General features: G+C 43.6%; 3 protein-coding genes across 3 annotated transcripts in view; all 3 read left to right on the forward strand.

Moving 5' to 3' along the window:
• Positions 1 to 1531: 1531 nt before the first annotated feature.
• LOC119654105 (uncharacterized protein K02A2.6-like) lies at positions 1532 to 2770 on the forward strand. The gene has a single exon (XM_038059269.1). It carries the CDS (start codon positions 1532 to 1534, stop codon positions 2768 to 2770), a length of 1239 nt encoding a protein of 412 aa, XP_037915197.1.
• LOC119654107 (uncharacterized protein K02A2.6-like) lies at positions 2767 to 4731 on the forward strand. The gene has a single exon (XM_038059270.1). It carries the CDS (start codon positions 2767 to 2769, stop codon positions 4729 to 4731), a length of 1965 nt encoding a protein of 654 aa, XP_037915198.1.
• A 2671-nt stretch (positions 4732 to 7402) lies between these two features.
• The window catches only part of LOC119653862 (cathepsin L), a 29044-nt gene continuing 22815 nt past the window's right edge, over positions 7403 to 13631 (forward strand). The window contains exon 1 of the mRNA XM_038058919.1: positions 7403 to 7588. The gene's annotated coding sequence lies outside the window, so the exon portion shown is untranslated. The remainder of the gene's footprint in view (positions 7589 to 13631) is intronic.

Consider the following 13631-nt stretch of genomic DNA (forward strand, 5'->3'; position numbering starts at 1 on the left):
AATCGACGGCGCCAATGAGCTGTTGTAGGAGATGAGGATCGACGCTAGCAAGCAGAATACGCTGAGGGTAGAACAGAAAAAATTACAGCACTCGAAGTGAATCTCAGTCGATCTGCTTTTCTTATTCCTAGAGGAAGACATCGACATCGGACTAATACACGAGCCCTGGATTGGAGGCGATCGAAGCATCCAAGGACTGGAAAGCAAACATTACAATATATTCTACAGCACAGGAGACGCTGATCAGGACAGACCTTCGGAAGAAAGAGTCTCCACGCTTTCCTGTGTCCAGATCTGAGTTCCAGCGACCTAGTCGTAGTCAAACTAGAGCAACCGGTGGCAGACAACGTGTATTTTTTTCGACTTTGTAACAGTGTGAACTAACCATTAAATGTAATACATAGTGTGAATTAACAATTAAGTTTACTACAACTGTATTTAATATACATTCAACTGTCAAATAAACATGATTCCACAACATACTGGCGACGAGGACGGTCGTGTTTTTCGTTTTTCCGAGCGCGAGTTAAATATGGACGCCACACAGTTTGCCGAATTTTTACGTGTGCAGGCGGAGCAACAAACCGCCATTCTAAAAATTCTTGAAAATTTCGCTACCGTGACGGTTGGTAGAGAAAACATCTCTACAGAGGTAAAAAAAACAAAACATCCTAAAAAACTTTAAATGTGAGAAATATGATGGCGTTACAACGGCTAGTGTTTTCGTAGATTATTTTGAAGCCCAGTGCCACATGTGGGGAATCGCGGATGATATAAGTTCGAAAAGAGAATTATTCGTATCATGTCTAAAGCCGGAAACCTATCGTGAACTAAAAATTGCATTTGCGGACGCAAAGAAAAAATTTGAAAACCTGACTTACACGGAAATCGCGGAAAAATTCGTGAAGCTTTTTGAACGAAAAACCACGCGCTTCAAAGCTCTAACGAACTTTTGGAATTGTGTGAGGAAAAAAGATGAGTCATTCGAATCTTACGCGAGCAGGCTAAAAGACATAAGTCGCGATTGTGGCTACGACGGCGACATGCTAGAACGTCAATTACGTGATCGGTTTGCAACGGGTCTCAACCATCCCCCACTTGAAGTGGAATTGAAACAAAGGTGGCCAGAGCTAAAAACATTCGATGATATTGAAGGCATAGAAAACGAAGTGTCGTTCACGGAAGTTTTCAAAATAGCGCTATCAAGAGAGTTGGCGGAAAAAGACATTGTAGAAAGTAAATGCGCGAAAGTGAAAAAGATAGTAAAACGTCGTGCGAAAATCGGTAAGCGGATCCGAATTTTGTCGGAAGAACAATGTTTAAGATGTGGTGCGCGTGAAAGACATTCAAAAGACAACTGCAAGGCGGCGAATCACAATTGTGAAGCGTGTGGCAAACGTGGGCATTACGGGTCGTGCTGTATAAGAAAAGGCAGAGCTAAATTGATCGCGACAAAAAGAAACAACAGCGTATTTACAACGTAAAAAATAGTGATACATCTATTTCGAGTTGTGAGCAAGTTTTCAAAGTAATGAGTGCCATTGCTAAGAAAAGAAACATTGACGTTAAGATAAACGGTGTCACGTGTACGATGGACTGGGATCCGGGCGCGTCAGTTTCCATTATAAGTACAGATTTTTGGAAACAGATCGGATCACCAACGCTTAAAGGGAAGCCAAAACTACGGGCTTATGGCAATTTCGATTTACCTTGCCAAGGGGAAACTACAGTGACAGTGACGCTGAACAAGGGAACGCGATATTTGAAAGTAGTCGTGGTGGACAACGCGAATCCAATGTTATTTGGCTTAGAGTGGAATGAAGCCTTCAATTTGCCACTGCCCGAACCAGTGTACAACGTAGATCGTGTCAACAACCACGTGCAGCCGACAACGAAACCACTGCATCAGAAGTTAAATGACATATTGGAAGAGAACAAGCAGCTATTCGAAGAAGGACTGGGAAAAATAAATAACTACCAAGTTAAAATTCACGTAAAGGAAACAGCAACACCAATACATATTCCAGCCAGGCCAGTCCGATTCGGAATTCAAAAAAGCGTGGAATTCGAACTTGAAAGGTTACAGCAGCTTGGAATAATCTCACCTGTTGACCCCAACGAAACACCGATCGAATGGGCAACACCCACTGTCAACGTGGTTAAACGGAACGGAAATATACGTATTTGTAGTGATTTTCGTGTTACACTGAATCCAGCACTAGTAACAATACGACATCCAGTACCAACATTCGAAAACATCCGTCAGCAGCTTGCCAAGGGTGAGAAGTACACGAAATTAGATCTACGCGATGCCTATCTACAATTCGAGATTAGTCCAGAGTCAAGAAAATACCTAATCATATCCACACACAAAGGGTATTTTCAGTATAACCGTATGACTCCTGGTATATCGAGTGCACCCGGAACATTTCAAAATTATATGGAAAATCTACTTGCTGGCATACCCAACGTTGCAATCTATTTCGACGACATAGGCATTACAGGTCCAGATGAAGATAGCCATCTAAGATCATTAAGAGAAGTTTTTAAACGTCTGCGTGAAGCTGGTTTTCGTATCGAAAAGAACAAATGTAGCTTTTTTCAAGACAGTATCGACTATTTGGGCCATCAATTCAACCGAAAAGGGATCTATCCAGTGGAAGACAAGCTGATAGCAATAAAAAATGCTGCAATACCCACTAACAAGAAGGAGTTACGATCCTTTCTGGGATTGGTCAATTTTTACGAAAAATTCATACCCAACTTATGATACATGGAGCATGTTCCGAACTACACGCGTTAACTGGTACAAAGTCGCAATGGCGATGGTCAATAAAGGAACAGAAACAATTTGATAATGTTAAACATATGATAGCTAGCGCCCGTCATCTAACTCCTTACGATCACACAAAACCGCTTTATTTGGCAACAGACGCATCCGATGTAGGCCTTGGTGCTGTTTTATATCATCAGGACGAGGCTAACAATGAGTTACCTATCGCCTACACGTCACGAAAATTGAACGAAGCAGAACAAAAATACGCTACCATTGACAAGGAGGCATTAGCAATATTTTTCGCCGTGAAGAAATTGGATCCATATTTACGTGGGACAAAGTTTACATTAATTACGGATCACAAGCCGCTTCAACACCTGTTGGGAGACAAACGAAATTTGCAAAAAATCGTAAACAACTGTCTGACGAGATGGGCACTAATGTTAGGTGCATACAATTACGATATACAGTATCGTCAAGGCAAATACAATATTCTAGCTGATTGCTTATCACGCTTACCAAACGCACATGAAGCAATTTCGGAGGAAGCGCAGAAGATTCATAAAATTTATGCGGTAATTCAAATACGGAAGCTTGATGATATTGTACTAACAGAACAGGAACTTAGGAAGCAGACGAAACATAACCTAATATTACGACGAGTAATTGAGTTAATTGAGTGTCACTGGCCAGACACGAAGTGTATCAACAACGAGCTGAAACCATACTACGACAAACGGGAGGAACTATCATACGAAAACGGTATTTTGATGTGGCAAGGACAAATTATCGTGCCCGATAATCTTCAAGAAGTAACATTGAGGCATCTTCATAGAGGGCATCCAGGCATTGGCTCTATGCGTGCGTCAGCGAGGTACTATGTATGGTGGCCGAACATCGACAAGGACGTGGGACATACAGTGAAATCATGCATGGCATGTCAACGTCAACGCCCAAAACAATCTGAACTGCCAATCTACTTTTGGTCCCTGCCAGAGCATTGTTGGCAACGACTGCATGTGGACTTTGCAGGTCCCTTCGAAGGAAAAATGTGGATTGTGCTTGTTGATGCTTTATCAAAGTGGGTAGAAGCAGATGTACTTTATGCTGCCACCACAAGAACTTTGTGCGAATTCCTAGAGGAGAAGTTTATAACATTTGGTTATCCGGAAATTATCGTGTCGGATAATGGTAGTCAATTTACGTTAGAAGAGTTTCGAAATTATTGTCAAAGTCATGGAATAAAACATGTAGCGTCTTCACCGTACCATCCGAAAACCAACGGACTAGCCGAACGATTCGTACGAACATTCAAGGAGCGCATGAAAGCCAGTGAATATGATGGTTTATCACAACGTCAGCGCTTGCGCACATTTCTATTTACATATCGAAACACACCACACTCCTTTACAGGGAAGGCACCATCTGAATTTTTGCTAGGTCGACGCCTGCGAACTTTATTTGACAATCTGAAGCCTAATGTACGGCGAGAGATGCATTTTAAACATGTAAAACAAAATCTTCAAGCAAAGCAGTCTAACAGAGAGTTCCAACCAGCACAACCAGTATTCGTAAAGACAGACATCGAGAAAATGTGGGAACCAGCCAACATAGTCGAAAGAACAAATCGATATTCCTACCGTGTTCGAACAAAGGACGGTGTAGAAAGAAGACGACATGCAGATCATATCCGAGAACGGAGGGTAATACCACCATCAATCGACTTCCGGGATGTCTCAGATTTTAGGCGAAACAGTTTCCATTACCAATCTGCAAGCCCAACAGCAAATGATGAACAGGAACATCAGCAGTCTATGCAGCCCGCTATACCGTCGCATGAAAACGGAAACATGAGTGAACAAGAACAACACACCGAAGCACAACAAATTGAACATCCAATACGGCGAAGCCAACGGCTAAGAAATCGACCCAAGAGACTAGTCGAAGAGATGTAAAATTACTGAAGGAAGGAGAAATGTAACAGTGTGAACTAACCATTAAATGTAATACATAGTGTGAATTAACAATTAAGTTTACTACAACTGTATTTAATATACATTCAACTGTCAAATAAACATGATTCCACAACAGACTTACATGGCTCACGATTGATCAGCTCCGCCAGAAGAGCTGCAACATTTGATGACTACTATAGCCGCAAAGAAAGCCAACTTATTGATAGGTTGCGACGTCAATACAAGGCATACGCTTTGAGGCAGCTCGTAAATCAAGAAAGAGGTGAGTCTTTTTTCGATTTTATTATTAACACATATCTATCAGAGTGAAACAGGGGCAGAACGTCAACCTTCCATTTTGTCAGTTCGGAGAACTCACCCTACAAACTGACAATGGCATTCTTAGGTGGACTGGAGAATGTCTGACCAGAGATCCCTTTCAGATCATAGCTGGATATCATTCAGTCTAAATTTGGCCACAGAGTCTCCAAACCTTTCAACGACCCCAGGAGAATCAACTGGAGGAATATCGGTATCAAGAACAAACTCTTCAGCGCCTAATTTGACGAGATTGGTACGACAGGCGAACTGGAATCCAAGATCGGGGCTCTGGAAAAGGCGGTATCGAATCCGCCTTTAAAGTCTTGTGCCCTGCTAAATACAGCAAGAAGACACTTCCAAAGTGGTGGAATGAAGGTCTGTTCTGCCTCAGGGAGGTAACTAGGGAGATCTTCAACATCTGCCATTCATGCTACAAAAGCAGCAGGAAAGGCTTATGCCGTGGCTTGTCGAGATTTATAAGAGTCTTGGATACGTGCGCGAGTGATACTCATACCGAAAACGGGCAGACGCGGCATGAGCCCGTGAAGGACTTTCAACCAATCTGACTCACCTTTTTCGTGTTGAAGACCCTAGAGCGCGTGTTGGACATCCACTTAAGGACTACTATGGTGACAGCTTCTTTCTCTAAGTCCCCGCATACTTTCCTCAAAGGAAAATCCACAGAAACCGCTCTCCACGAGACAATTGCACGGCTGAGTGGTCACTACACTACAAGCAGGAGCATTCAACAATGTTAATACCGACGCCATCAGGGAAGCCTTGACCAGTATTGGATTGAAGGGATGTCGTACATATTGGACAATATCCATGCTAAGAACCAGGATAATCCAATCGGATCTGGGAGGCAACCACTAGGTCAGAACAGTAAACAGAGCAATGCCCCAGGGTGACGGTATCTGTCCGGTGCTCTAGTTAATAGTAATGGACGAAATTTTACAAATATTGGACAGCAGCAGGGTGAAGGTAGTGGGGTATGCCGATGATATGGTGATATTAGTGACATTATAAGTGACATCATGGAAGGAGTGTTAGGAGAGGTGCGTCTGTGGGCCGCAAGATGCGGATTCGACATAAACCCAACCACAACGGAAGTGATGCAATCTATTACCAAGCCAATGGTAAGCGAATATCATCTCCCGCGACTGAATGAACAAAGATTGGAGCTTTTTCGTAAAGTAAAGTATCCGGGTCTTGGATCCAAAGCTAAATTGGAAAAAGAACACAGAACTGAGGGTTAAGAAGGCTTGTACAGCCTTTTATGCCTCCAAGAGAATCTATTCAAAGAAATGGAATCTATGGTCGAGGATAGTTATCTGAATGTACACAGCTGAACGCATCCTATCTTAACGTACGGCTCTATAGCATGCTGGCATGCTTTCAGCAAAAAGTCCAATAGAACAATTCAAAGAATCCCGTCTGCAGGTGTCACATAGGCTACACATTTATGTCCAGCAGATGCTCCCAACATACTCCGGCACCTCCTCCCCGGACTTCCACAATAAATATCTGGTAGCGTATAATAGAGTCCGACAACGCGAGTCCCCGCGGTGGGGTGGATAGCAAAGCTTTACGGCCATATCCACATCCTAGATGAAGACCCCCAACCCATACATCATTTTCAACGTCAAAATCTCCTCTATACTAGTGATCACGAATTAAGCTAGTTTTGTCGAAATGCTGAATGGCTAATCTGCGTATCCCTTGATACACTACTCTTTGGCCTCTCCGTATCCTTTTTGCGATGTTGAGAAAAAGCGCGTTCAGTCGACTTTCAAATGAGATTTCGTGACTGATTGTTCTTGCGTATACTTCTTTGGGGAAAATTACCTTCATGAATTCGCATTTTAATTTATTGTTGTTGTTCTTCTTGCTAATTAGCAAAATTAATGTGGAAATTGTTTAGTAAACATCAAAACAGGTGGACAGTAAATGAGCCCAGAAGCATAAACACATTAGAGAAGATTGCTTGTAGAATGACAGTGCATAGTGCACAAGAAATGATCAGGTTTCAGAGATCTTCCAGGATGTGTTTAGATAAGATAAAATAAAACGTTGATAAACATTGCAATTTACCCCGCTGACTGTAAAAAACGAACATAGCCAGTTTGGTTTTTATGACTATGGACGTCAGTTTGAGTATCGCTGCTGGAGTGATATGGGAAAAAGTGCGTCCATCTCTTTTTAACACGTACTGGTCAGTTGGGAAGGAGAAGAAAAGCCCGTGAAAGAAACATTGAAATTTGGGATGAGAAAAACCCAACAACAAAAAGAAAACATCGAAAAGCGGATTCGATTTTGTATTTTGTTTTCGTGTTTTTGACAGAAGAACCGAGAAGTGGGTGACGAGTGGCTGTCGTCCGATGAGAAGTTTCGTGGTCAGTGGAGTGGAAGCGACTTATTATTTGCGTTTAGTGGCTCAAAGTGGTAGAACGTTGGACGAATTCGTTAAGTGATATTAATTTAGTGTTATCCGGGATTTAGTTTTAATAATTTTAAGTTAGAATTTCTCAATTCGGTAAGTAACAAGCCAACCATCTTTGGCTGTTTTACACGTCCTTGGACAGTTTCTTATTTCGCATTTGGTACAAAACAAAGAAACCGCATTATCATAGGCGATCAGATAAAATTGCGTATCACCGTTGTTTTCTCTGAGACGTGTGTCAACGTCGGCTGTTTCTGAATGGACTGGACTGGTTTGTGGATGGGCAGCTACGTACCAGCCGCGGCTTCATCTGCCCCTTTAATTGCAAATATTGCATCATCCGCGTCCAGGGCAGATGGATGGTATCTGGAATTTGTTTATTATCCAGTTATGAAGCGCAGTACTTTTGAAACACATCAGATTATGTAGGAAAATTGTTTATCTAGAAATGAAGCGACGCCTGCAAACTGACGGCTCCCAGGGAACCGCTCGCAGATTCTTTTCCGTATCAGGGTTTATCTGCTTTCCGAGAATTTGTGGTGACACATTCGTTGCTGTTTGTGGAAAACAATTATTTTGCATGTAAAATATCAAATTTGCTTTTTGCCAGACGTTTGGGTTGTTTGTTACGCGCTGATATGATTCACGTGTCATCGCTCCCCATTGGAGCAGTCGCCAATGCTTTGTTTTCATTTTCCGCGCATAATTTTGCATAGAGTACAGTTTCGTGCCACTCTTTTTGGTGAAATCAATGTCATGTGACTGTCAAGTGGTTGGTCAATGGATCAGCGGTCGTAATTTGACGCTGGTGACTGTTTGGAAGGGCGAACAAATAGAGCAAATTCATTCGATATTTGATCCAACTTTTCAATGATTCAATCGACGGAAACTACCCTTTGGATACTTTTGGGGAACCTCGAATGTTTCTACATGAGCCGGCCTCCAACTACAATGAACTGAAGGCCATTTCTTGGTTATGTGTTCCGACCTTTAACCGAGGCTTCATGAAGTTTACGTTTCTTTCCATTGGTTCTATCGTAGGCCAACCATTCGTAAAGGTTCCTACTAAAGGGTGGAAGCGGCAGTGAATAGACGGCACATCGAGGCAAGAAGTACGCATTCACTTCCTACCATTTCGACTTAGAACTAAAACTTGTTAGTTGGTGAATAATTAGAAGATGAAACGCAGTGTCTACAACCGGTAGCGATGGCTCCAAGAAAGCTGTCGGCTCCCTACGTTCTACGGGGGATTTTCTCCATCATAGATATTGCGTTTATGCAATGAAAGAAAAAATATCAACCACTTATTCCAAGAAAATGATGAAAACCGGTTATTCAAAGTATTAGTCAGAAAGTATTAATTTTCCGCGTAATTTACGACGGGAACAAGTGATAGATGTTGTCCAGTAAGGGTAGACTCCTTCTATGTCAGTAAAGTCTCATTGTTTAGGAATAATTTTTAAGGTTTTGTGTTACGAACTGCGCCTCGTGCCGCTATTTGTAACGTTCCTCCGTGGGCAGATAAAAACAGCACGGTCCACATCCTTCGGAATCATCACACATGTCGGGCAATACGGAGAGTCTTCACGCCCGAAGCGATAAAGGTATGCACGGTACCCTCTGTGCACTTAGGAATTGAGTTAGGTGGTAATTACCGAACTCAGCACACAAGCCAGGGAATAAGCTCCAAAGGCTGGCTTGCGGGTGTATCGTTGGGGCTATGAGGACATGCCCAACGACATCGCTGGAGGTCCTTTAGGGATTAACCTCTCTTCATCTGCACATACAGATGCAAGAATACTTGGTACACTGACGGATCCCTGACAGCAGAGGGAGCGGGTGCCGGTTTCATTGGTCCAAGGAAAATGTGTTTTGAGCCAATGGGCGGAAATATACGCCATAGACAAATGTGCCTCTTTAATCTGCAAAGGATCTACAAGGGACAGAACATAGCTATTCTCACCGATAGTCAAGCAGCGATCAAGGCACTTAGGTCCAGCCAGGTGAACTTTAAACTAGTGTGGGAATGCCTTGAGAGGCTGAGTACACTCGGCTCGGCCAACAAGGTCTGGATACTTTGGGTTCCAGGCCATGCTGGGATGAAAGCCAGCGGACGAACTAGCCAAGAAGGGAGCAGGGACGCCTTTACACGGGTCATACCCCTTCTGTGGAATCGGAAACGGTTTCATGGCTATGACTCAAAAAAATGAAGAGGAACAGTTGAGGGAACTATACTGGGCGGGCCGTCCAGGGTGCTTATTGGGGATATGAACCCATGCGCACAAAGGATTGCTTAAATCTCACCAAAAAGAACCTCCAAATCATAGTGGGAATTCGCACTGGTCATTCTTGGCTGAACTATCACCTAGGGAAGCTAGGGATATCTACGGACACTGCCGTTTTGTGAGGAGTATGACGAAACCTCTATACACGTCCTGGGACAGTGTCCGGCACTTGTGCAAAGTAAGTCGAAGCATCTGGGAAAACACTTAATACCAGATGCAAAACTGAAAGTTCTGGAAGTAGGGAACATACTAAAGTTCCTGACGATTATAGGCCTATCGGTACACTATAACCAGTAAAAGGGGCACAATAGTTCTTTAAGGACGACTTTCCCTTAACAGAATAATAATAGGTGGTAATTAACCTCATCGTGCGTTCGTTTGATCCATTTTGGGACATCTGGAATAATCCTGTGTGTCCAGCGTCCTTTAGGTGAATTATCCCATCTTTTTTTGCCATTCCGAAGTAGATTCACTTCGTGCTAATTGCCGCCGATAGGAGTAGGCCTCGCCGATTGCATATGATGGGTCATAGAGGCCTCGATCCTCCTTCGCCAAGATATCGATGGAGACCATGCCTGGTATCACACAGACTGCTTCGTCTGATGTTGTACGGCAAGCGCACGACGTTCGCAATGCACTCAATCGGTATTGAGCTGCGATTTTCCTTCTATTTGTTTCCAACTTCAAAGAGGGTGCCCAGACTGGAGCTGCATAAAGCAAGATGGAGCTGACAACTCTCGAGATAAGGAGCCGACGGCTTTGCCTAGGTCGACCTATATTTGGTAACAATGTAGCCACCCCGGAAGCTTTGGTTGCTGAATTCTCAGAATCCGACTTGAATTTCAGTCTTTGGTCACCCATGACTCCTAGGTATTTAAGCGTTGGCTGCGACTGTGTGATGTGTTCACCAATCTTGACCGTTATCGACGTGTGCTTCCTTCCTTCCTCCTGGGTTTAAGGCAAACTTTACGAAGTTCTTCGATTTCGGCATTCCACCAGAAGTTAGGCATTCGTTTCTTGAGTACAGTGCGGCGTGGGTATGGAAGCGTCACATGGTTTTTGTGTCTTTTCACCTTTACTTCTGCATTTCCCACAGGCATCGCTTCCTGCAGCAGTATTTCCTCGAACATCTACTTGTCAAGTTTTTTGGAGCGGATTGGACGCTACTGCAGTTTTCATGATTCGTTTTGCTCCTATCATCTTCCAAATTATGCTCCATGCCTGATGGTCACTGTGCGTATATTAATCGCTCACCTGCCATTGGAGATAATTAGATAATGTATCGCTAACAAAAGTAAGGTCTATCACCGATCCCTATATCCCGTTTCCGAAAAATATTGACGCCGCTAGTATTTGGCAGAACGACATTCACATATGAAAATACTTCGAGCAATATGCGGCCTCTAGCATTTGTTTCGCGATTACCCCAAGCGTTAAAATCGCCAGCTATTATTATTGGGTTGCGACGACTTGCTTCGGAAGCTAATTTTTTCACCATTAGAACGAATTCATCTAGCGTGAAACTCGGCGTAGCGTAGCAGGTGAATATGTGAATGCCGCTCACCTTAGCTAGTGTGAATTCGTCTTCTGGCCTATTGCTCGGTTTCCACAAGTCCAGATCGCCGCTTTGCCGCTCCTGTCTGATACAAAGGCATCACTGTGAAATTCTTTGTAATTTTCATTTGCAAGCGCGCTTTGAGGGGGCAGTTCCTAATTCTGGTTAAATTCAGCTGTAGGAACTTCATTCACGAAAAGCTAAAATCGCCTTCTTAAACGCCAGACATCTAACTGCCTGTGATATGGTCGATGTTATCCTACTGTGTTTCTCTGCATAGCAGGCGTTTGAGATTCCCACTCCATGCTTTGGCAATATGCCCTTCTTCTACGCATCTTCTGAAGTACAAATCGCTAGACAGCAAAATAATTAGACTCATTGCATCCTTTATCACGATTTCAAATCGAGGTGAGAGGAGTGTGAATGTAAAGGGTAATGCATTTGTTCGCAATAGATGGAACGGATCAAATACGGCGATGTGTGTGTGTGTGTGTATGGTGGGGGAGAAGCTGCAGCTTCTGAGCACTCAGGCCGTGTTGGCCCATTGTACTCGCCTCCCCCGTCTAACAGAATATTCCGGATTCGTTTACGTAACGCAGGATTTCCGTTAGTGGATGTGATGCTACCCGTCGCAATTGGAGGACATCGGCACCAAAGATCTGATGCCTGATGCGTCCATAGGCGGGGCATTCACATAGGAAATGCTCCGTGGATTCCGCTTCCTCATTACAGGAGGGACACGTATCATCTTCGGTAATTCCTATTCTGAACATATGCCCAGCTAGTGAATTATGGCCTGTCAGAATGCCCACAATACACCTGCAAGTCCAATGCTACTGATACCCCAATTGCTGGCTCCGGTCCCGGCATAGGGGAGATTGACCCCTCTTTCGCTAAAGCGTCTGAGATTTTATTTCCCTCTATGCGACAGTGACCAGGTACCCAGAGTAGTTCCACCGTATTGAATCTAGACATAGAGTTCAAACGGTTTCTGCATTCCTGAACGATTTTCGAGGTGATCAAACGACTGCTCAATGCCCTCAGTGCAGCTTGACTGTCACTGTAGATTGCGATGCGCCTGCCCTTCAACCGCTCGTCAATCAGCTAGTTTGTCACCCTTAGGATCGCATAAACTTCGGCTTAAAAAACCGTTGCATATTGTCCCAAAGGAAAAGCCCACTTCTCGTTTTTATTCGAGAGGTAAACTCCGGCTCCAGAACCCTCTTCTGTTTTTGAGCCATCGGTGTAGAAGACTTCCGTATATCCCGCCACGCATTCCTCTGGGTCTTCCCAGTCCTCTCTACGCTTCAGGGTAACTACATATCTTCTACCAAACAGATGTATGGGGACACGAGAATCGGAAGGCATTGTAAGAACTGGATTTAGTCCTCCCAGTAACTCTTCCAATGCTCTGTGCCCCCCACATCCGTTGTTTTCTCATAGATCTAATCGAATTAGCCTATGAGCTGCTCTCATTGCAGTGCTTTGAATAAATATATCCAGTGGCTGCAAATTGAATAGTGCATTCAGAGCTGCGCCGGATGTCGTATTCATGGCACCAGTGATACCCAGACAAACAGTTCTTTGTAGTGCGGCTAGTTTACGGTGAAAACCTTTTTGTCTCACCTTAACCCACCACACTACGGATGCATATACGAACATCGGCCTAATGATGGCAACGTATATCCACATTACCACCTGAGGCCTGAGTCCCCATGTCGAGGCAAAGGTCCGTTTGCACAGCCCATAAGCTGTGAGAGCTCGTTTCATCTTTATCTCTACATATTTGTTCCAAAGAAGTTTTTTATCTAGAGTGACCCCCAGATATTTTACTTCTTCGGAGAGTTGAAGGGTAGTACCCCTCATCTCAGGGAGACAAAAGTCCATCCAGTTTTCTCCTTTTTGTGAATAAAACCATTGTGGTTTTATTTGGATTAACTAACAAACCATGTCTAAAAGGCACCAGTTGTCTATCAAATCAACGGCATGCTGTATATTCCTACACACCGTTCCAAGATCCTGATCAACAGCAAGTACAACCACGTCATCAGCATAAGCTTGAGCGTGTATTGGCAAATTTTGCATAGCATGGATCCACTTAATTAAAGCATCATCAACACCATGCGCTCTGGCGGCATCACAAAGTTTTTGAAAATGCGCACAGTCAAAATCCCCTTCAATGTCCACGAACACCCCCATCGCGTACTCACCATTCAAAGTTGCATCCTCTATCTTTGTGACCAAAGAATGAAGAGCAGACTCACAGCACTTTCCACGTTGGTAAGCATGTTGGTTT

Source organism: Hermetia illucens, chromosome 4, assembly GCF_905115235.1.
Source record: "Hermetia illucens chromosome 4, iHerIll2.2.curated.20191125, whole genome shotgun sequence".
Taxonomy (NCBI): domain Eukaryota; kingdom Metazoa; phylum Arthropoda; class Insecta; order Diptera; family Stratiomyidae; genus Hermetia; species Hermetia illucens.